Consider the following 23,787-nt stretch of genomic DNA (forward strand, 5'->3'; position numbering starts at 1 on the left):
GCCCTTTTGTGGAGATATACCTATTTTTAGATAGGACCTAAACTCTAGGTGGGAGTATTCTTTAGCCATCAAGAACTTGTAGAATCTATTGAGAAACAATAAGAAGAAAAAGAAACATGCAATCAAGAACTTGTAGAGTCCATTATACCTATTCAATAGCATAAACCCTGAAAAATCACAAAACAAATACCTCTTCATCAGGAAGACACACAACTATTGAATAGGTAGCAAACACAGTGCTCACCAACAGTGCCAATCGGATTAAACGGATATGCAGTTGAATAAAGGCAACCCACCAACCTCTGATTGTGCGATCCATTTATATCACAATCACAACATGCATGAAATCAAAAACATAATCGCATGATTGTGGAGATATTGATACCGGCTTTAAATGTAGAGATTAGTCTTTTGAATGTGGAGATTACATAACCTCAAACCCAGATGAGAGTTTTCAATTGTTGGAATCAAGGGTTGAGTAATTCCGGGCAATGTCTATGGGCAGCTGTTTCATGACTTCCATCCGCACAAGACTGGATTTAAATATTAATCCTATTTAATAGGTGAATGGGGAATTTGATTGTGGCAGCTTTAGTAATTCTTGACAACATTGGGTTTTAATATTTATCCTATGTAATAAGTTTTTTTTATTTTGAATAAACCTAATTAATTGGTTTGGGTGTATATTAAAACACTCTTATGGATGAGTTTATTCTAAAAGGGGTGTGTGAATTTGGGTATAGGATCAAATTCCCCAAAGTCCAAAGTGGCCTTGTGCCTACCGCCTACCGCCGCCTCTCATATGTTGTGTTGCATGTATTCCCTAGTTTGAAAGTCAGGTTACTGGTGGCAGTTCAACGAGACTCTGGTAGGAGAATTGCCTTCTCTTCTGCCTAAAATTTATTTGTACAAAAAAAATCATAATTCGAAATCATTATGATTAACTCAGGTGTTATACTTCAGAAATGCTCGGCTGCCATACTTCTTTTCTTCTTACATAGTATTGGTAATTTGTAACAGGATTTTAACACAATCATCTTGTCCTCAAGTCTCAATATAAAAAATCTTAGTGCGTACTTTTATTAATCATAATATATATACAACACCATAGGGTAATTCTCTCCGGACTCCACGATATCCGGAAGAAAACCTAGGGTTGGAAAACATAGTTTTGTTGCTGTGGCTTGTCCGGCGGCGTTCCCACGTCGATGGCTGCTTCTGGCTGTGTCGGTGTGTGGTGGACGTTGCCGGACAGGTGGTGGACTTATTAGTTTCTTCTGAGATGAGAGAGTTTCGGCGACTGCAGCATCGAACGACGATGTTTTCTTTCTCAGGCTTTTGGCTGGGTCACTACAGGGATGGAGGATCCTGGCTATGGATCTGATGGGTGTGAGCGGCTGGGATGGTTTCACTCCGAGGTGGAAGGGATAGGAAGGTGGAGAGTCAAAGGGCGGTGGTGGTCAGCAGATCCAGTCCTATGGTGGCGGTGCAGATTAATCCCTCTTTCATTGTTTTCAGTGTTCTTCTTTGTCAATGGTCCAGTTTTGGTCCTAGATCTGGTCGGAGACCATGTAGATAGTGGAGGTGGAAGGCCACACGGCGGGCTTGGGTGGCTACAATGGGGTGAGATTGTGCGGCTGGGATTAAGGCGGTGGTTTGTTGGTGGTTGGGGTCTGATGTCGAGGAAATTGGAAGCGTGTTGCGGTGGTCGAACTCTCTTTTCTATTAGGTTTTAGTTTGTGATTTTTGGTTAGGTTTTTTAGGTTTTGGTTTTTGTTTAGGTATAATAAGTCCCTCCTCAATTGAGCGAGGGTTAGGTTGTTTTGGTTTCATGGGTGTGTCATGGTCTGGTCTTTTGTCTGTGCTTTTTGGTTATCAACGTGATGGTGAATCACCCTTACACGTGGTCTGGCTGTTTTGGATCGCGGTGTCCGAACGGGTGAAAACAGTTCATCATAATGTTGGTGGCTGGGTTGTATCGATACATGTTTGGTGGTTACTCATTGTGGCTCGCGGATATGAGCGTAAAATTTGGTTAGGGGTTAGGTCTTTTTGGCTCATGAAAGTCACTCATGTTGACGGTCCCGTAACTATGGATCTAATGCTATGTAATCTGTTTGGTTATTAATGGAATTTTCATCTTCTCAAAAAAAAAAAAAAAATACAACACCATAGGGTATTATTTGTGCTTATTAAACATATTCTAAAAATCGAACAACCAGAAGGATTTAGATTCGAAATCTTATAAAACACAAAATAATCTAGTTCATCGAGGTCACAATGACCTCAATCAAAGGTTGAGTCTTCAGTCCGGTCAAAGAAGAGGCCTGAAATTCCAGTTTCGGCTATCAAAGCTAGCTTCACAGGACCAAGTGCAGCTTCTTCAACTGTGAGAATCCCAGTATTATTGTTGAGATCTGTTTTGGTATAACCTGGACTAACTGCGTTAATAGCAATGTGGGGATACTTCTTTGCCACGACTCTTGTATAAGCATTAAGAGCTGCTTTCGATACAATGTAGGCAGATATATCTAAAGGCCATCCTTTGGATTCTATCGAATCATGCTTCACATCCTCTAGAAATTCCTCAACTAGCTTGTCCACTTTCTCCTCGGTGAGGTTATCCGCATCTCCTAGCTCCTTCTTTGCTTTCTCATTTGAAATAAGCTAAAATCCAAAGGGTAATGCATTTATTAGACTGCCAATTATTTTGGTAATACTGTGTATCTTGCTTAATATATGTCATGTTATGCCATTAGACTGACAACCTAAACTATATATTGAAGAAATTGATGTGGTCTATCGTCTTGACTTACAATTTGACGGTATATACTGGGTCATTCTAGGGAGGAGTCATTTTTTTTATTCATTTTAACAAGATTGTTTATCAACGTGTGGTGGGGTCAAATTGTAAGTCAAGACCATAGACCACATCAATGTCATATATATACACACACATACAAACATATATATATATATATATATATGTTTGTGTGTGTGTTTTTTATAAATATATGTACATGCATGATAATATGAAATACAAAATCTTTTTCTCTATAAGTATTAAGGTAATTAAGGTTTCAGTTTTGTACTCTTAGCTGTCCCAGTGTGGAAGAGACATTGACTATCTTTGGAGCTTCTGATTTTTGAAGTAGTGGAACAAGTGCTTCTGTGAGTTGCTTGATTCCATAATAGTTTGTTTTCAAACAATCCGCCGCTGTCTCGTAAGTTTGCACTGTATTTTGTTTAACCTGCACATCCCATCATTCATTAACACTTGATATAACAAATAGAACATATAAGACAGATTTTATAACAAAAAGGTGAAGCCTTCACAATATGGGATGAAATCCTAAATTCATGAAACTGAAACCTTAATGATAGTCATGTAGGATGCACAGGTTAAACAAAATAAAGTGCAAACTTACGAGACTTCTCTCTCGAAACCTCAATTTTTATCGACTTACATTGTCAGGCCCAGCTATGTCGTCTGCGAGGAATACAGATCCAAGGACTCCTGCATTGTTAACCTTCAATTGAATCATTGATATTGAGAAGAGAAAAAAGTGTGTTAGAAGAGGTTACTCAAGTGAAAAAGAAATAGATCATGTCAAAATATTCGAATGATGGTGCCAGAGGAACAAATACCAATATGTCAAGCTTTCTGAATTGCGTTTTGAGAAAGTTTGCCAAAGAAGCAATGCTAGTTGGGGCAGTTACATCTAGCTGATGGAAGACCACATCGGAGAAACCAGAAGCCTTTAGGCTTTCAGCTGCTTCTGTTCCTCTCTTCGCATCTCTTGCTGTTAATACCACCCCAACTCCTTTAGAAGCTAATTGCTTACTAATCTCAAGTCCAATCCCTTTGTTGGCTCCAGTAACAACTGCAATCCTAATATCACCGGAAAAAGTACAAATGACAAAAGAAACAGAAGTAAGAAGCTATATATTATAGAATGGTAATTATAGAGAAAGAGAGAGAGATGTACTTCTTTGACCCAAAATTGATGGTAGTTTCCGCCATTTTTATATCTAGAAGATGGTTTACAAGGACCAATACAACTATGTATGTTTACAAGGACCACACAGTGTCGTTAATTAGAGCTATTTATAGTTTTAGAGCTACTTATAGTTTTAGAGCAACCTTACGTCTGAGTACGTATTGGTCACGTATGCAATGACGTCCTTCAAAGTCATCATCATTATCAACTGGGATCAATAAATGACGCAAGTGCTGATCACAAACTGTTGGCTCATGTTCATGTAAATTGACATTTAATTTTTATGTAAATCAGAGGAAAATTTGTATGCATTATATCACTTCTTTTTCAAATCACATGTAAATTGACATGAAAATTTGTATACATTTCTATGTGAATTGACAGGAAAATTTGTATGCATCATCTCTTCTTTTTCAAATCATTTATCATTTGCGAAGTGTACAGACTATGATACACGAATTTGCATGGTTCCAATCATATGCACACACATTTGGAAAAGGGTGTTATAAAAAGGAAAAATGTCAATTTACTCAAATTTTAGCTACTTTAACTCCATTTACCTCAACATCTTTCAAGATTACCCACTTACCCAATAAATTACATATTTTTTGCCCTAATATTCAATTAAGTTTTTTTTAATGATTGTTTTTGGGACAATTTTGCCCTCTCCCTTTGTCACATAGAGAGAGAGTGTGTAAGAGAGAAAACTCGTCGGAGACTTACAGGAATCCGGTCACTAGACCTCGAAATCTCGTCACTAGTCACCGGTAGCTAGAAGTCTTTAAAGAGCTCGTCGGAGACTTTTATTGCCCCTAATAAATTTTTTTGCCTCCCAATAAAAAGTCTTTTTGAAGGTCAATAAAAATTTTTATTGAGAGGCAATAAAAGTTTATTGAGGGGAAGGGAACTAATTTCCTTAAAATTAGATAAATAAAACTTTGATTGAGGAAGAATATGAGGATATTGCATCAATTCACAATCTCTTATTAATCTTTTATTTGGGGGGGGGGGGGGGGGGTGGGGGAGTTTATCGAGTTTTATAATAAAAGTTATGTATACAAACTCCATGTACTACCACTTTTGTTTTATAATCACTACACACAAAACATGAAAGGTTCACTTACGTATTTAGTTTTACAAGGTCCTCGGAGATCTTATAAAAGTTTTAGGAGATTTATTGACTCTCAATGCAAGTTTGTTGACCCTCAATAAATGTTGTTATTTCCTTTTAATAAAGGGTTCGTGACCACTTACCCAATTTCAGCTTCAAAATTGCCCACTTACTCCACTAAGAGTTTTTTAACCCCATTTTCCCAATTCAGTATTAAATGACAATTTTAACCTTCAATTAATTATAAAATTACAGCTTTCACTCTCTCTCTGCAGACTGATCTCTCTCTCTCACTCCCTACCTCCGGCTAGAGGTGGGAGGTGTGCGAGCAAGCTCTTGCCCACGTCACGCGCAAGGCCGACAACGCAACACTCTGCGTCACCTGCAACCGATCAGAAATCCACAAAATGATCGCCAAGAGGAGAAGAGTTTTAAACATTGATCATAATATGGTACTACTCAATTTTTGAAGAAATATTTTCTCAATAACTACTTCAAACTCAAATGTGTATTAGTATAGTCGTTAAGTTTGTTCATCAAATGATGCAGGTGTTTATTTTGTACAAGTGATATGTGGGGATATGTATATAATTTGGTGAATAGATTTTGTAATTTGATGATCACAGTACTATTGTAATCACTAGTAGGCTTCAATTGGGTGAAAGGATAACAAGAGAAAAATGGATAATCATGATAGGAAAAGTTTTTATTAAGGATTAAATTCTGCTTACTACCTTGTATTTTCAAGGGTTCATCAGTTCAGTCTCTGCACTTCTAAATTAATCAGAAATTTCCTTGCACTCTCCAATTTCATCAAATCGATCCAATCCGTCACTATTCTGTTAATTTTCGCTGTTAAAATGACGTGGGACCTTCTCACAGGGAAAATTCTCAAACTACCCATCTCTAGACAGCCCGCCGACGCGTCAGTGTTGTGAATGCAGATGGATAGTTTGGAAATTTTCCCCGAAAATTGACTGAATAGTGACTGATTGGATCGATTTGATGAAATTGGAGAGTGCAAGGACTTTTCTGATTAAATTAGAAGTGCAGGGACTGAACTGATGAACCCTTGAAAGTACAGGGTAGTAAGCAGAATTTAGTCCTTTTATTAATCATCATCAAGCCCCATGTGCCATCAACCTCATACATGGAAAAAGATTAATAATCAGTTGCCGGATTCTGGTCATCGGTTGCAGGATTCCTGTCACCGGTCGCAGAATTCCGGTCATCAGTTGCAGGATTCAGGTCGCTGAATTCCTGTCACCGGTAGCCGGAGTCCGCCACCGGAGTTAAGCAAGGTCTCCAATGACTTCTTTCTCTAAATGACAAAGAAGGAGAGGGCAAAATTATCCCAAAAATAAAAAAAATGAATAAAAAAAATACTTAATTGGGTATTAGGGAAATAATCTCTTACATGCTCATAATCAAAAGTTATGTTCTTTGCATTCCCTCCGATCACTGTGATTCCGTTAACTCCTGCATTGTTGACCTGTATTACATAACAGTGTATTAAACTGTATAACGTATCTATATAAAAACCAGCAAGTCAAATTATAATTTCTTTTCTTTGTGGAGGAGCTTTTTGATCCTTTGTCATTAACTATATCATAGGAATTGAAATTCAAATAATACTGATAGAGAGGTAATAAAGTACCAATATGTCAAGCTTCCCGAACTGGGATTCGATGAAATCTGCTAAAGAAGCAATGCTAGTTGCATCGGTTACATCTAGTTGATGAAAAATTACATCAGTCAAGCCAGAAAGCTTGAGCTTTTCGACAGCTTCTTGTCCGCTCTTCACATCTCTTGCAGTTAATACTACCAGGATCCCATTAGAAGCTAGTTGCCTGCATATCTCAAATCCAATCCCTTTGTTGGCCCCAGTGACCACACAAATTCTGAAACCAAAAAGAGAACAAGTATTTATTGCCGGTGAGAATCAAGACAATTAAGTTAGTAATTAAGGAAATTGTCTCTGCTTAAGTTTGTAGATGTGTCAGGTTGCTGTGAACCAGAACTGTTGTAACATTACATAGAATTAGACACGCATGTCTGAATTTCTGGTCCTAATTTATAGTCTGGCAATATAACATAATTTCATTAATAAATCTATGATATATATAGAAATAGACTATTAGTCCCAAATTAATCTATTAATGCGCATATGGAGCTAGTTTACTTCTAAAAGTCTGAATCAAACTAATTTATTTGATGTATTGGTATACATTAATATACCTTAGATAGAATCATGGAATCATATAACATTTCAGATATTAATTTGATCGACAAGACACATGTAATACTTAGCCTTCAGTGAAGAAAGTGTTTATGGGAATCTATGAACATATGTGTGTATATACTTACCTCTTTGACTGAGAATCGTTGGTTGTTTCGGCCATATGAAGCAAATTAACTATAAGTGAGACGAGGTATGAAAGCTAACTTTAATCGATTGTCGATGTATGCATCTACTATTGGTTTCTTGGTATTTATACCTTTTCCTTTTCCACTGTGTTGATCAATCTGTGGCGCAAGTATGTCGTATGCAATGACCCTCAGTTAACAACGACGTCTTCCATGCTCGGAGCTTTGCATGCTCGGTGCTTTGGGCCCAGACACGTGCAGCTCACATGTCAAATTATAAAGAGGAAATTGTTGATGGGAAAGGCTTAGCCTGTTCCCGGTTGACGTTAAGTGAAAAGATTTCTACCCATGACTGGACAACCCCCATTCTCTTAAGCCGACTGCTACTCTGCTAGGTTCCTCTGAAGTCTAAAGACCTATACTTCTGTTCATCTCCTTTTCAAGGACATGGCCTGAGGTAGATTAGGAATTCACCAGTAGCTCTGGTTTAGAGGTCCGACCTGTGTGGCAATCGATTAGCTACCAGCACAGGAAAGTGATTGACTTCGTTTGGTGCAGCAAGATCAGATAGGACTCATGGGAAGAACGCAAGCAACAATACCCAACAATAGCTATCGGAGACGAATCAAAAACTCCGGAATGGCTGCCGGAAACCGGAATCACAGTGAAATCCGATGTCACCCAAAAACACAATTTCGTCAGAACCCAATCGAATTCAAAACGAGAGGATTAAGTTTCATACAAATGCAGCTCAATCCGTAGCCGGAGTCGCCGGAAAAAGTTGGAGAACCGCCGTGGAAGCTTTAAGCTGTCTAGCTTAGTACCTTCGTCGTCCGTATTTGAATGGACAATCTGAGATCGGGAAGACGTCGGCGTCAAGGATTCGAAGCTAACGCCGGTGTTCCGCCTCCGGTAGATGGCCTGACTGTGAGAATACGACCGGGTCTCGCCCTCGGCCCTCGGGTAAGGGTCGCAATACCGGGTCAGAGACTCTAGATCTCTCTCGATCCCTCTACATCGTTGATCTGATCGAAGGCTGATATAAAGTCTCTCTTTAATTAATTTGGAACGGTCCTGATAAAGAGGTGACATTTCGACGGTTTAGACTGCACCACGTGATTTTGGAATTTTCTTTAATAGTTTCTCAAAATTCTAAAACTTTGGAAAAATCACAATAAATAGATCAGGTGTCCGAAAATTTTTCTCAAAATACCCATGGACTCGTGACATCGTGTACTTTATCATCAAATCCTTAAATTGAGGAATTCACTGCATGAAAATTTTGAAAAATATTTTCGAGCGCCTTTACACTTATCGAAATCAATAAATAATTTTCGCACTATCTCACTTAAACTCAATAAATTTTTTGCGGCTCACAGATTGGGATCCTCTTCCCAATTCCCCCCCCCCCCCCCCAAAAAAAAAAAACCCCAATTAAAGAAATGACTACAAAAATTGATCGTTTTATAATATTTTCACAGGAGAAATAAAATCGCAACGAATTAATATTTCCGAAAAAAGCGTGATGAAAAATGTTGGAATATTTTTCATATTTTGGGCAATCCAAAGGAAAAAAAAGTTAAAAGTCAAGCAATTTTAAATTCTCTAAGTGTTTATTGGGTGGTAATAGGTATAATGTAAAAAAAATTTAACCATAATTGAAAACGGTCAACCCTATAAAAGCTTATATTTTCCTAAAATGAGCCAAATCACGATAAGGTGAACATCCAAAAAAATTTGGATCGCACCAAATTCTTATATGCTTACTAGTGTAGTCTAACTTGTTTATTAGTTACATGAAAAAGTATACATTCCATAACCAACAAGGTAGAGGAAATAGAATTTATCAAAATCGACTGTTGGATGTTATTATGACAAGAAGAAATGGTTGTGGCCAAATTTTCAGCTATTTTCGTTGTCGTTTGGTTCTCGATCCACTAGGTCAATCATAAACCCTAAATATCACATGAAACTAATATGCTCATAACTGCTTATTCGCAACTTATTTTTTCGATCTGTCAGCTCTCACACTCTCATGGGTATAAGCTATATCAACTACTGTGAAAATTTCAGAAAGTTTCTCTCCTTATGGTTCCGGTCCTCTTAGGGAAGTATAAGCATATAAAGGGTTGACCGCTTTGTTTGATATCGAAATGACAGCGGATCAGATTAAATTTTTTATATAGTACCTATGAATACGCTATAGATAGATGAGTAGTGTCAAATTTATCGATTTTCAGTTTCGATTGTTTAGATCGCATGAAATCCTTATATGCCTACTAATGCAGTTTAACTTGTTTGTTAGTTATATTGAAAAAATATACCTTCTATGAGAAATAATGTGGAAGAAATAGACTTTATCAAAATTGACCATTGGATGTCATCATGATAATAATATATAATTATGGTCAAAATTTCAGCTATTTTCGAAGTTATTTGGGTCTTGATCTACTAGGTCAACCATAAACCCTAAATAACACATAAAACTAATATGCTTATAACCGCTCACTCACAGCTTCTTTTTTCTATTTGTCAGCTCTCACACTCTCGTGGCTATGTCCTATATCAACTAATATAAAAATTTAAGAAATTTTATCTACTCGTGGTTAAGCTCCCTTAGGGAGTTATAAGTGTGTAAGTGGTTGATTGCTTTATTTGACAACTAAATGATGGCGGATCAGGTTAATTTTTTTACACAATACCTACTAATACGCTATAAATAGATGGGTAATGTCAAATTTATCGATTTTCAGTTTCGATTGTTTAGATCGCATGAAATCCTTATATGTCTACTAATGCGGTTTAACTTGTTTATTAGTTGTATTGCAAAATATACCTTCCATGAGGAACAATGTGGAGGAAATATACTTTATCAAAATTGACCGTTGGATGTCATCATGATAAGAATATATAATTATGGTCAAAATTTCAGCTATTTTCGAAGTTGTTTGGGTCTCGATCTACTAGGTCAACCATAAACCCTAGGTAACACATAAAACTAATATGCTTATAACCGCTCACTCGCAACTTCTTTTTTCGATTTTTCAGCTCTCACACTCTCGTGGATATGACTTATATCAATTAATATAAAAATTTGAGAAAGTTTATCTACTCGTGGTTAAGCTCCCCTTAGGGAGTTATAAGTGTGTAAGTGGTTGACCGCTTTATTTGACAACTAAATGATGGCGGATCGGATTAATTTTTTTACACAATACTCACTAATACGCTATAAATAGATGGGTAATGTCAAATTTATCGATTTTCAGTTTCTATTGTTTAGATCGCATGAAATCCTTATATGCTTGCTAATGCGGTTTAACTGTTTATTAGTTGTATTGCAAAATATACCTTCCATGAGGAACAATGTGGAGGAAATAGACTTTATCAAAATCTACCGTTGGATGTCATCATGATAAGAATATATAATTATGGTCAAAATTTCAGCTATTTTCGAAGTTGTTTGGATCTCGATCTACTAGGTCAACCATAAACCCTAAATAACACATAAAACTAATATGCTCATAACCGCTCACTCGCAACTTCTTTTTTCAATCTGTCAGCTCTCACAGTCTTGTGGCTATTACCTATATCAACTCATATAAAAATTTGAGAAAGTTTATCTACTCTTGGTTAAGCTCCCCTTAGGGAGCTATAAGTGTATAAGTGGTTGACCGCTTTATTTGACATCTAAATGACGGCGGATTGAGTTAATTTTTTTACACAATGCCTACTAATACGCTATAAATAGATGGGTAATATCAAATTTATCGATTTTCAATTTCGATTTATTGGATTGCACAATATTCTTATATGTCTACTATTGTGGTATAACTAGCTTATTAGTTGTAATGAAAAGTATACATTCCATGAGCAACAATGTGTAGGAAATAGACTTTATCAAAATCAACCGTAGGATGTTATCATAACAAGAAGAAATGGTTATGGTCAAAATTTCAGCTATTTTCGTCGTCGTTTGGGTCTCGATCTAGTAGGTCAACCCTAAACATTAAATATCACATATAGCTAATATGCTCATAACCGCTCATTTACAACTTCTTTTTCGATCTGTCAGCTCTCACTCTCTCGTGGGTATGATCTATATCAACTAATGTAAAAATTTTGGGAAGTTTATCTACTCATGGTTAAGCTCCCTTTAGGGAGTTATAAGTGTATAAGTGATTGATCGCTTTATTTGATATTGAAATGATGGGGGATCGGGTTAATTTTTTTACACAATACCTATTAATACGCTATAAATAGATGGGTAATGTTAAATTTATCAATTTTTAGTTTTGATTGTTTAGATCGCACGAAATCGTTATATGCCTACTAATGTGGTATAACTTGTTTAATAGTTGTATTGAAAAATATACCTTCCACGAGGAACAACGTGGAAGAAATAGATTTTATGAAAATCAACCGTTGGATGTCATCATGATAAGAATATATAATTATGGTCAAAATTTCAGCTATTTTCGAAGTTGTTTAGGTCTCGATTTATTAGGTCAACCCTAAACCCTAAATACCACATAGAACTAATATGCTCATAACTGCTCACCCATAATTTTTTTTTCCGATCTGTCAACTCTCACACTCTCATGGCTATGACCTATATCAAGTAATGTAAAATTTTCAGACAGTTTATCTACTCGTGGTTAATCTCCCCTTAGGGAGTTATTAGTGTATAAGTGGTTAACTGCTTTATTTCACTTATTATTATTTTTTTTAAAGAGATTTATTTGACTTATAAATAATGGTGGATCGTGTTAATTTTTTTACACAATATCTAATAATACCCTTTAAATAGATAAATAATGTCAAATTTATCGATTTTCAATTTCGATTTTTTGTATTGCACAAAATTCTTATATGCATACTAATGTGGTATAACTTGTTTATTAGTTATAAGAAATATGTCTTCCATAACCAACAAGTTGGAGGAAATAAAATTTATCAAAATCAATCGATGTTATCAAGACAAGAAAAAATGGCTATGGTCAATGAAAAAATGGCAATAGCCGCATCCAAACTTATTTTATTAACTACACTCTCCAAAGGGCAAAGACCGTCAACGGAAACAAGTCTTGGGACACCAACCGTTCACATATTACATTATTTTAGACTTCTGGTCCAAAATTGATCTAATTTAATCTATATTTCGACCTTGATCCTTTAAGTCAACTGAATAAAGTTTTATAATCCTATTTTATTAACTACACCCTCCAAAGAGTGAGATCGTCAATGAAAATAAGTTTTGAGACACCGACGGTTAGATGTGAAAATTACATTATTTTAGACTTCCAATCTAAAATTGATCCAATTTCATCTATATTTATAACCCGATCCTTTAAGTCAACGACTTACGTTTTACCAAAGGGTAAATTTCGCAAACACTACACCAAGTAAAGACCACTAATAATTCTTATACACAAAGTTTCAAACCAAACATTTTGGTACACGAAATCTGAAACTCGACCCACTATCAGTACACGACGTCAATTTTTGACATCAAAATATCCATTATGCCCTCAGTTCTTTTTTTTTAATAATTTTTTTTCTGTTATTTTTTTTCCTTCGTTTTATCTCTTTCTTCTTCCTTCTTCCGGGCTCACTCCCTCGCTTCCAACGCCGCCTTCCTCACCTCGCATAACAGAAAAAAAAAAATGACTCGAGTCATTTATAAACGAAGGAAAAAAAAATAACAGAAAAAAAAATTAAAAAAAAGAACTGAGGGCATAATGGACATTTTGGTGTCAAAAATTGACGTCGTGTACTGATAGTGGGTCGAGTTTCAGATTTCGTGTACCGAAATGTTTGGTTTGAAACTTTGTGTATAAGAATTATTAGTGGCCTTTACTTGGTGTATTGTTTGCGAAATTTTCTCTTTACCAAATAACAAGCCGATTCAAAAGAGAAGTTTTAAATACACATCCATAATTACTTAATACACACTCCTTACTCAATACACCTACCATTTAATTTCTTATTCTAATATTTTACTAAATACACAACCCAAATAACCTAAAATATCCTTAACATAACAAATCATGAAATACACTATTATTTAACAACATTAAGGCTACTATTTAATTTAATTAATTACTTCTGTTAGTTATTGGGAAATCCATAAGGATTCATTATTGTTCCCTTCAAATACATGCTTTGAAATAGGTTTTGTATTATTTGAGTTCTCATCCACCAAACACCATATTGATCAAGTATAAAATTTTGAGTCGAACATTCAACCAAAACTGTATCAGGAGTTTATCCACAATGGTGGAACTATGAAATTGTCATTAGATAGTCAAACAAATTAACAATTACAAAGTTTTATACTTGTGATGTTTTATATTAGATAATAAATTGACTAATCATAGCTTTTAAAAAAGAAAAGAAAAAAACTAAAAAGGTGTAAAGCGAATTGTTTTAAAAACATTTAAAGCCATTGATTTTGAAATTCTAAATTATATGGTTTGTCACTCCATTTAATTACAATTTATTTAAGGAAAATTTAAATTAGATGGTTTCTAACTTTATTCTTGTTTTAAATGAGGATGCATGTATAGAAATTTATTGTGTTTATAATTATAGAATCATATAAGGAATATATGATTATTATTATTTTTCTTCTAATATATAGATGTCTATTTTGGTCATTTAATCTAGCTATAAAATCTTATTTGAAATATAAAATAATAGGGATGTGTATTAAGTAGTTTGGGGTGTGTATTTAAAATTTCTCGATTCAAAAACAGTACTTCTAAAAAAAAAAAAATCGAAAAACACTAGTACGTGGCTCGAAGCCTCGAACCTTGAAAAGCCATCACATACGTGGCCTCGCCACTCTGTCAACCCCTATCACCCTTCATATCTCGTTAACTGATATACAAGCCGGAAAAACGATATCCGATCAAACCAGAAACCTGGGCTTGACTGTCTCTGCCCTACATCCTCCAGACCCTCGTATGGAGTTCTCAAATCTCATCATGGAATCGACAGTGAAGCACAACCTGGTGTTGAAATTCAGAGGCTGGACTGGATCCAGAGGTTAGGTGACCCAAGTCTGAGTCAAGTTTCTCGATGACTGGAACTGGTTCGTCTTTTGTTGGTAACAGTTGTAGACGCGGAAGCCGGAGTCAGTGGCGGTAGAGAAGCAAGTGTGGTCCTGGCTGAAAGTGAGGTGGAGGAGGGTGGTGGGGGATGGGGTCGGGTTTGGGCATGTGGTTGCGGTATATTGAATAATGAGGTCGAGGTCGAGTACTCGAGTTCCTAGCTGCATAGCATGGGTTTGATTTATAATGAAAGATCAAATTTTGATTTGGAATTTTGATGTTTGGTACATTTGGGGCATGAGCTTGAATGATGGTTCTGTTCTCGATCTTGATCTAATTGAATTGGGAACTCTGGGTTTTTGTTAGTTTTGGTTTATGGGTTTTGGGAGTGAATTTGTGGATGATAATCATGTAAAGTCAGAACCAGTGTCCCGTGGTGTTGATGCTGATGATGGGGATGGTGTTGAGATTAGCAACAATGATGGCTCCTGTGCTAATAGGATTGGAAATGGACCTAGCAGATCATTCAAACGCGATCCCGATAGCAGCCCAGAGATTCACCGGAGCCCATGGCAGCAGATCATTCAAACATATGTTGATTAAAAAAAGCTAGGGAGCATCGATTTTTTTTAAATTTTTTTTTTTATATTGTCTCTCCCTTTTTACTTGTTCCAGATTCGATTTGCTGGTCAAATATTGAAGAGGGAATTGAATTTGGTGTGGAAAATCAAGATCAGAATGATTCAATCCGTCAAATCCCAAATCCCAGCTAAATTCTGCAGGGGACGGTGAAAAAGAGTTTTCTGGGTTGAGGAGCATGGTGAATGATGAACACCCGGGTTCCTCTCTTACACAACTATATCCAAGATGCACTTCTAAAAAGTGACAAAACAATCTAGCCAAGACCAGGTAGAACTCCACTCAGTTTGCGTAAAACTTAATTCACCCCAGTCTGCTAGCCACCCTCAATCTGGACGATTGTTAACAGAGATTTTACCAAGAGAAAAAGAGTAAAATGATCATGGTGATTTCTTGAACAGAAAACGAGCTAGCAGGTAAGCCGGTTTATATAAATGAGTGGTCAGGATTGTGAGAACACATCTGACGGTTAGAAAGTGTGGTGATGTGCCCGAGCACTTCATGCTCTGAGCATGGAAGAATTTTCGGTTAATTAGAGCTATTTATAGTTTAGCAACCTTGCGTCTGAGTACGTATTGGTCACGTATGCAATGGCGTCCTTCAAAGTCATCATCATTATCTACTGGGATCAATAATTGACGCAAGTGCTGATCACAAACTGTTGCCTCATGTTCATGTAAATTGACAATTAATTTTTATGTAAATCACAGGAAAATTTGTATGCATTATATCTCTTCTTTTTCAAATCACATGTAAATTGACATTTCTACGTGAATTGACAGGAAAATTTGTATGCATCATCTCTTCTTTTTCAAATCATTTATCACCTTTGAGTTGTTATGCATCTAAGATTTGCAAGTGTACAAATATACACAAATTTGCATGGTTTCGATCATATGTACATGATAGGAGCATTTTAATGCGACGTTTTAACTGCATTTCCCTACATTTCTTACGTTATTTCCTTATTAAAATCCTGTTTAGGAAAGTTTCCATTCTTTGATTGGGAAAGTTCCTATTTGTAGAAAGTTTATATTTTTGTAGTTTCTATTTATCATTTTTAGTAAGTTGCCATTTTTCATTTTAGGAAAGTTTCTATTTTTCTTATTAGTTTCTATTTTTTTAGGACCTCCAAGCAAGTGGAAAATCTTGAGGAGGAAAATCAAAGTTGCAAGGAAGTGGAAAATCTTGAGGAGGAAAATCAAAGTTGCAAGGAAGTGGAAAATCTTGAGGAGGAAAATCAAAGTTGCAACCAAGTGGAAAATCTTGAGGAGGAAAATCAAAGTTGCAAGGAAGTGGAAAATCTTGAGGAGGAAAATCAAAGTTGCAACCAAGTGGAAAAACTTGAGGAGGAAAATCAATTCAAGTTGAACAAGTGATAAACATGTGGGAAGATATTTTTTACAAATTTGTCTAACATATCTAGCCCTTCATTTATGTTCATCTCCACCCTCCATTCATCATTTTTTGGGCTATAAATACACTTCTCCTCTCACTCTCAAAACCAATTCCTTCATCCATTCCATCTTCTTTGTCTCTCCATTTCCTTTCCATTTTCTCTCCATCCTCTAGTGCATTCAACATTTCAAGCAAGGCCAAGGGAGAAGAAGAATTGCCGTGAGCATCATCCTCCATCACCATCCTTGAAGCTTGCTTTCGAGATTCAAGAGACCACATCCTCAATTCGTTCATCTCATCTCCATCTCACGGTGTAATCCGATTCTCCTTTGTAACCTTTGCTTTGATTTCGTTGGTTTTGTTCTAGTTGACATATGTGTTTGAATGAATATTAATTTCTGGAATTTTATGATTAATTGAGAATTTTTAGATTCATATAATTGTGATTCTAAGTTGCTTATGTGAGTTTGTTCGATTAAATTTGCTTTACAGAAAACTTTTATATGTTTATCTTATTTGGGTCGACACTTATAGGATTTGCATGTAATTGGTGCTAGGTTTAAGAACATGAAATCGACTTTTCGTTTTGTGTAACTTGAATCAAAAGTAGTAAAGGTTCTGGACAAGAATCGAATTTAATTGAAGAGGATTGCAATTAGGTGGACTTTTCCATAACTAAGTTGTACACTTGAGTTGATAGCCTTTCTCTATGTCTAATGCATTAAACATGTCATGATTGACTAGCTTTCTAGGGCTTGATTGCATGTTTGATAGGATTAATCTAGGTGCTTTCGCTTAGGTTAATTACATTGAAAAGTAAAATATGGGAAATCATTTGCTTTCGAATGTTTCACATGATCAACTCCTCTCTCATGACTTAGATGAACAATATTAGGGTTTGAATCAATTTTAATCATATGTTTCGGTTTTTGATCTTTGTTCTCTCACTCTATTTTATTTTTATGTTTTTGCATTTTAATTATTTTGTTAACTTAGTTTTATTTTCGAAAATCCAAAAACAAAATCCCCCTTATTTTTGTTCACTTGTATATATTTATTCTTTATTTTATTTTTGTAAATAATACTTTATTATTTTAATTCTTTATTTGTTTATACAATTGTATATATTTATATTCTTTATTTTATTTCTATAAATAATACTTTTCTTTATTTGTTACACAATTACAGGTGTACCCTCAATCCCCGGATAGAACGATCCCTATTTGCTTATACTACTAACGATATTTTCAGGGTTAAATTGTGCGCTTGCTTTCAGGCGCATCAGTACACAAATTTGGAAAAAGGGTGTTATAAAAAGGAAAAATGTCAATTTACTCAAATTTTAGCTACTTTAACTCCATTTACCTCAACATCTTTCAAGATTACCCACTTACCCAATAAATTACATATTTTTTGCCCTAATATTCAATTATGTTTTTTTTAATGATTGTTTTTTTTGTTTTTGAGACAATTTTGCCCTCTCCCTTTGTCACATAGAGAGAGAGAGAGAGAGAGAGAGAGAGAGAGAGAGAGAGAGAGAAAACTCGTCGGAGACTTACGGGAATCCGGTCACTAGACCTCGAAATCTCGTCACTGGTCACCGGTAGCTAGAAGTCTTTAAAGAGCTCGTCGGAGACTTTTATTGCCCCTGATAATTTTTTTTTGCCTCCCAATAAAAAGGTTTTTTTGAAGGTCAATAAAAACTTTTTATTGAGAGGCAATAAAAGTTTATTGAGGGAAAGGGAGCAAATTTCCCTAAAATTAGATAAATAAAATTTTGATTGAGGAAGAATATGAGGATATTGCATCAATTCACAATCTTTTATTGGGGTGGGGGAATAAAAGTTTATCGAGTTTTATAATAAAAGTTATATATACAAACTCCACGTACTACCACTTTTGTTTTATAATCACTACACACTAAAAAATGAAAGGTTCAATTACGTATTTAGTTTTACAAGGTCCACGGAGATCTCATAAAATTTTTAGGAGATTTATTGACTCTCAATGCAAGTTTGTTGACCCTCAATAAATGTTGTTATTGCCTTTTAATAAAACTTTTATTGACCATAATAAAAAATTTAGTAACTCCCAATAAAACTTTTATCCAGAGTAAAAAAACTGAACAAAATGTTAAGTAATCTAATTTAATTGCATAATGCAAATGGAGCTTTTTAGAACTGTCATGCACACAAAGAATAGTTCACTAGAGATGATCACTATGAATAAGGATGAAAGAATATTCAAGATGTCTTCTATATTCTTTTCTTTTTTTGTCTGAACTCAAGATTATTTCCAGCAATTGCATAACCAAACAAAAGGAACACAAATACGTACATAGGCGGTCATCCATTCCGGCAGGTGAATATCTGAATTGGTAAAATCCAAATTTGAGTTTGTGTCCAACTGGTGTAGGTGGAGCTTGTAAAGAGGTATGGTGAGTCACTGTCTTCCTATCTTAAAAACTGCATGACCAATACGTACACTAACACGTGTAAAAGTCTAAATCAGAAATAGTAATAAATCTAGACATGGTATACTTTTCTTAGACATCTACGTCTTTGCACCCTAGTGCTTAATTGCAGGTTAATTATCCCACAAATTCATAAGCATCTGAAACAAAATGAATAATAATGATATATCTTCATTGCATTTCTAACTTGTATACCTCCTAACTGCTTCAGAAAAACACCTTCCGACTTGCTTCTGCCGGAGGACAAGAAGATCTCCACTAGGACAATACTCCATTACTAAACAAGAAAGATTATCTGATGCAAACTGGGAACGAGAAAAGGATAATCCTAACCACTAACCATTACCCACCACTCCAGCACCGCGCAACCTCCATTGAAATGACGTCGTTTCTGCACTTGCCAGCAACTTCCTTTCTTCCTTCTTCTCTCCGCGGAGCTTCCCTCACAGCTCGGCCCAATCCCAGCTCGCTCTGTCCGACCCGGTCAGCTCTCTCTCTCCCTCTCTCACATGCATGCATTGAAACCTCAAAGGCTTCAATTTGATTAATTATTCGCTAACAAATTCGTCTCAATTTTGCAGGTTGAGTGTTAAATGCAGGCATGCACAGGCTAGTGTAAAGAGCGAGGATTTTAATTCTGGCGCCATAGACGTTGCGGCTGACGTTAGGCTTGAACGGGTAAGCACAAATTCACAGACCTTATCCCGTCTGGAATCGAATTACTACTCGATCAGAGACAACCTCGGACCTACTGGACTTACTCGACGATTCCGATCTCATTCCAGCGCTCGTTCATGAAGAGCTTCGAGGAAGAGATTTCGGGCGATGGTGACTGAGCTAGTACTCCGCCGATTGAAGATGGAGGTGGACTCGGTTCATGATGGCAGGGGGAGAGAGAGACTCCAAGAATTTAAAAAGAGTGGCACTGGTGTAGGGATGGCAATGGGGAGGGTAGGGTAAGGGGATTAAATTACCATCCCCATACCCGACTTCATTTTTCATCCCCATACCCTCCCCAATCCCCGTAATAAGATACTGGGGATTCCCCGTCCCCGTCCCCATTGGGGATTAGGTCCCCATACCCGCCCCAATCCCCATTAACAATATTACCAATTTATTATATAAAAATTTATACAAACAATTATGGATTGTAAAATATGAAGTTAAAATTGAACATCAAAATAAAATAAATTTCTTATTTCAATCAAGGAAAATTAACATGTTGATAAAGATCTTTTATTAAAAGAATCTTCCTTTTTTTTAACATATTTATTAACAGAATTTAAATATTGACAAAAAGATTAAGTTTACATAAATATTTATTTATAAATAATATCAAAAAATATATATAATAAATATATATATATATATATGTATTTCTTATAATTCTTATTGGGTGGGTATGGGGATGGGGATCAAAATACCATCCCCGCCCCATACCCGATTTCAAAATTCGAATACTGGGGATCCCCATCCCCGTTACCCGATTTTCCCCGAATTTCTCCCCATTAGGGTTGAATACCCTATGGGTACCCTACCCGATGGGGATTTTTGCCATCCCTACACTGGTGTAATTTTTTATTTTTCAGAGCTTAAAATGAACATTTTGATTTTTTGATTTTAAATGAAGTGAGTGAGATTTAATTAAAATCTCTTATTAAGTTAAGTGAGAGTATTTTTTATTAAAAAAAAAGTGAATATTTTTGGCTCAAACTAATTAGTAGTCCTTTAGTTATTCTCTTATTCTCTCTCGATCCCTATTTTAATTTTTTATTTAACATGCTTTCCGTTCAATCTTCATTAAGGTTGAGACTTTCATTAAGCTAACTTCTCGAAATTAAAAGAGACCAAAAGGTCCACCATGGCGGCTCAAAGCTAGCCAGCTTGACAGTACCCTTTGCAGCTTCTAATTCAACAGTCTAGTGGCCAATATTAAAGTTCAGGAGTAGGCTGCAATGAACCAAAACTTTTTGCACCAAAGGGGCCCCACTGACGTGGCCAGTTATCATCCTCACAAATTGGTTATTTTTTGTTGACTAGTAATGAGACATTAACCGTAATTTTGTGCTGTCATGGTAAAAGGATGAGGAGTTTCTGGTATTTTGGCATGTCTGGGATGAGGTTTACATGCAGCTGGGTTGGTATCTTGTTCATCAAAACCACGAAAACTCATTTGGTTTGGGCGTTTGGCAGCTCCTCCCCCTGGGCTTCAAACGGGAGGGGAGTTGCGAAGTGAATTACGAGTCGGATCAATTTGCAAATCAAGCGAGTGACCTCTCCTTGCAATGCAATGATTCAGTGCTTCCGCTCGGTAAGAACAACTAGAAAGGGGATTTTGTTCACAACCGAGAGCAGGTCGATTCAAGCATTAGCCTTGGTTCTGCTAAGGCAAGGTAAGTATAGTTTTCTTTAGGCCAAGCAAGCATTTACTGCAGCTACTGTTTGTTTAATTGTCAATCTTACAGTACATAATTGTGATGTATCAGAAAAGGTGGCATCTGTTATTAGTTTTACTGTCGTGACGTCAATGGAGAACTATCATGATTTTGATATTTTGGTCCCAAATCTTGAGGTTTTGGCTTTGTTTCATATTACTTTGATCATGCTTTATGCTTGAACAATTTGGCTGGATCCTATAAAACCAGAACCAGCATTAATGATAAACATACAATTCACAATCTGCAATGAAAACAAGAAAACTCACAGTTGTGTTGTCCACAAAAATAATATAGACCAAAAGATGTTCGTATAGATAGTACCTCAGGATAGTTGTTGCTATCAATCGTCTGAAGGCAAGTGATAAGTTCCAATCTCACTGAAGGCGAATCAATCATTCATCTGAAAATTTAGCAATTTCACTGGTAATCGATTTTCCAATCTCATGTTGAAAGAGAAAAGACTGAAGCAATAGTAAATTCCCTCGTCTTTGTAACCTCAAGCATTGTTTACAGATGTGTAAAAAGATATAGACTGACCTCTCCACTTGAGGCTCCTGTTTGAGCAGTGCTTCATGTTCCTCATTGGCATCAACAACTAGTGCGTGCAGCTGGATGTCTCCTATGGTACTCATGGATCTGCACATAGCATAGGAATCCTTCTAGTCATGTACGAATAAACAGATGAAGGGTGGGTGCATGAGTGATGGGTATCTCATATATGCAATTATGCAAACATCAGAGTTAAGAGTTTCGAGAGTAAAGTTTACAGAAATGGTTAAATTCTACCTAAATCAATAGAACATTCCTGCTTTGCTAAACTTGATCACAAATTTTGTCTTCGGATGATCAAATTTCTCACATTTAAAAATCCCAAAAGAAGATGCAAGAGAAAGAGAGAAGACACACACCCGTACGTTTCAATCTATGATAAAATGCTGTGAACACATATTGGTCATCGATCTGAGAGCAGAGCCGCAAACTCGTCCTTGCTCGCATGCATTACCGTTATATCCTCATAGATCTCAACCTGAAAACACTAACAACCAATTTCCAGACATGGAATAATTCACAATCCTAACAAGCGAAATTGCAGAGAGATTGAGAACAGTGATACTTACGAGTCTCTGTGTGTTGATTCTTCAAACTGGACCTTTATCTCCGACCTCCTCGATGCACATGCCTTTCTCCTTCTCCCTTAAAACCCCTTATGGTAAAAACTCCAATTACAGTTTCATCTTTCCTGTCATATGTGAGTTGACGAGGTCAATCTAACGGAAATCCTCACGGCATCTGTTGGTCTACAATTGTTTTGGTTCATTCCAGACTCCTCCTAAAGTTCAAGTATGTGCTAGTGATATCCGGGATGAACTGCGTTAATTGCAATTTCGGGATGTTTCTTCTCCACAATTCTTTGTAATGGTTGAGAGCCGTCTTGGATACCATGTACGTCTGTAAGCTGAGAAATTTGTTGGCCAGTTTTTTCTTTTCACCACATTCTCCTTGGCATCCTTTAGAAACTCCTCAACCACCCTGTCCACTTTTCTTCTGTCCAACTCAGGCCTACAACATGATCTCCTAGCTCCTTCTCTGCTTTTGATTTCGAAGAAGCTCAAACACATACAACATGTTAGACAACCATCAAAACCCAAAAGCTTAAGCGGGAAGTAAGACAATGGACGCAATATATATAATTTTAGAGGAGTGAAATCCACACTCTTTTTTTTTTTTTGAAATGAACTTCTCTCTTATTTTGGTTGAAATTTTGATAAAGAGACAAAATTCAAGTCACTAAAGACAAAATTTAGGTTGCTAAAAAATAAAACATAGAGTGTGGATTGTGAATCGTAAAATGAGAACTGTGGATTTCACTCCCCTAACCATGAAAAATGTTCAGTCATGCAACGGAATGTATTTGTATAGAACAATGTGCCAAAATTTTAAGACAATTAAAATAGTGTGGCTTCATCTCACTTGTTCTACTCTAATAGAAATGCTCAACTTCCGTACTTAATTTCTATATATGTAATAATGGTGATTAATTTTGTAACCAAGATTTAACATATTGAAAATTGAACGAATGTGGGATATGATTTCGTGAATTTGGGCAAGACAATGGATATATAAGCCCATATTGGCAACGAGCCATTGAGAATTTTCGAAGTGTATTAGATTATCCACATGAATTTGGTTGGTTTAGGACTGAACAAAGAATTGATGCATGTATGGAATGGTAACTGTAATCTTTATCTCCAACAAATTATATCAGTAATTTTTTAGAGGATTAATTAGGCATATTTGTGTCTCTATA

General features: G+C 36.1%; 1 protein-coding gene and 2 long non-coding RNA genes across 3 annotated transcripts; 1 reads left to right on the top strand and 2 right to left on the bottom strand.

Moving 5' to 3' along the window:
- Positions 1-2,160: 2,160 nt before the first annotated feature.
- On the bottom strand, positions 2,161-4,094 carry LOC112177489 (short-chain dehydrogenase/reductase 2b). Its single transcript, XM_040510722.1, has 5 exons — positions 3,990-4,094; positions 3,649-3,892; positions 3,468-3,530; positions 3,093-3,251; positions 2,161-2,667 (listed from the first exon to the last, which is right to left on the bottom strand). Exons 1-5 carry the CDS (start codon positions 4,022-4,024, stop codon positions 2,287-2,289), a joined length of 882 nt encoding a protein of 293 aa, XP_040366656.1. The 5' UTR covers positions 4,025-4,094; the 3' UTR covers positions 2,161-2,286.
- Positions 4,095-18,084: 13,990 nt separating this feature from the next.
- Positions 18,085-19,762, top strand: LOC121050521. The gene is made up of 3 exons (XR_005803231.1): positions 18,085-19,000; positions 19,253-19,524; positions 19,623-19,762. It is a non-coding gene; the product is annotated as an uncharacterized LOC121050521 (long non-coding RNA).
- Positions 19,763-21,725: 1,963 nt separating this feature from the next.
- On the bottom strand, positions 21,726-22,507 carry LOC112178571. The gene is made up of 3 exons (XR_002927471.2): positions 22,388-22,507; positions 22,017-22,115; positions 21,726-21,879 (listed from the first exon to the last, which is right to left on the bottom strand). It is a non-coding gene; the product is annotated as an uncharacterized LOC112178571 (long non-coding RNA).
- Positions 22,508-23,787: the final 1,280 nt, after the last annotated feature.

Source organism: Rosa chinensis, chromosome 7 (assembly GCF_002994745.2).
Source record: "Rosa chinensis cultivar Old Blush chromosome 7, RchiOBHm-V2, whole genome shotgun sequence".
Lineage (NCBI taxonomy): Eukaryota > Viridiplantae > Streptophyta > Magnoliopsida > Rosales > Rosaceae > Rosa > Rosa chinensis.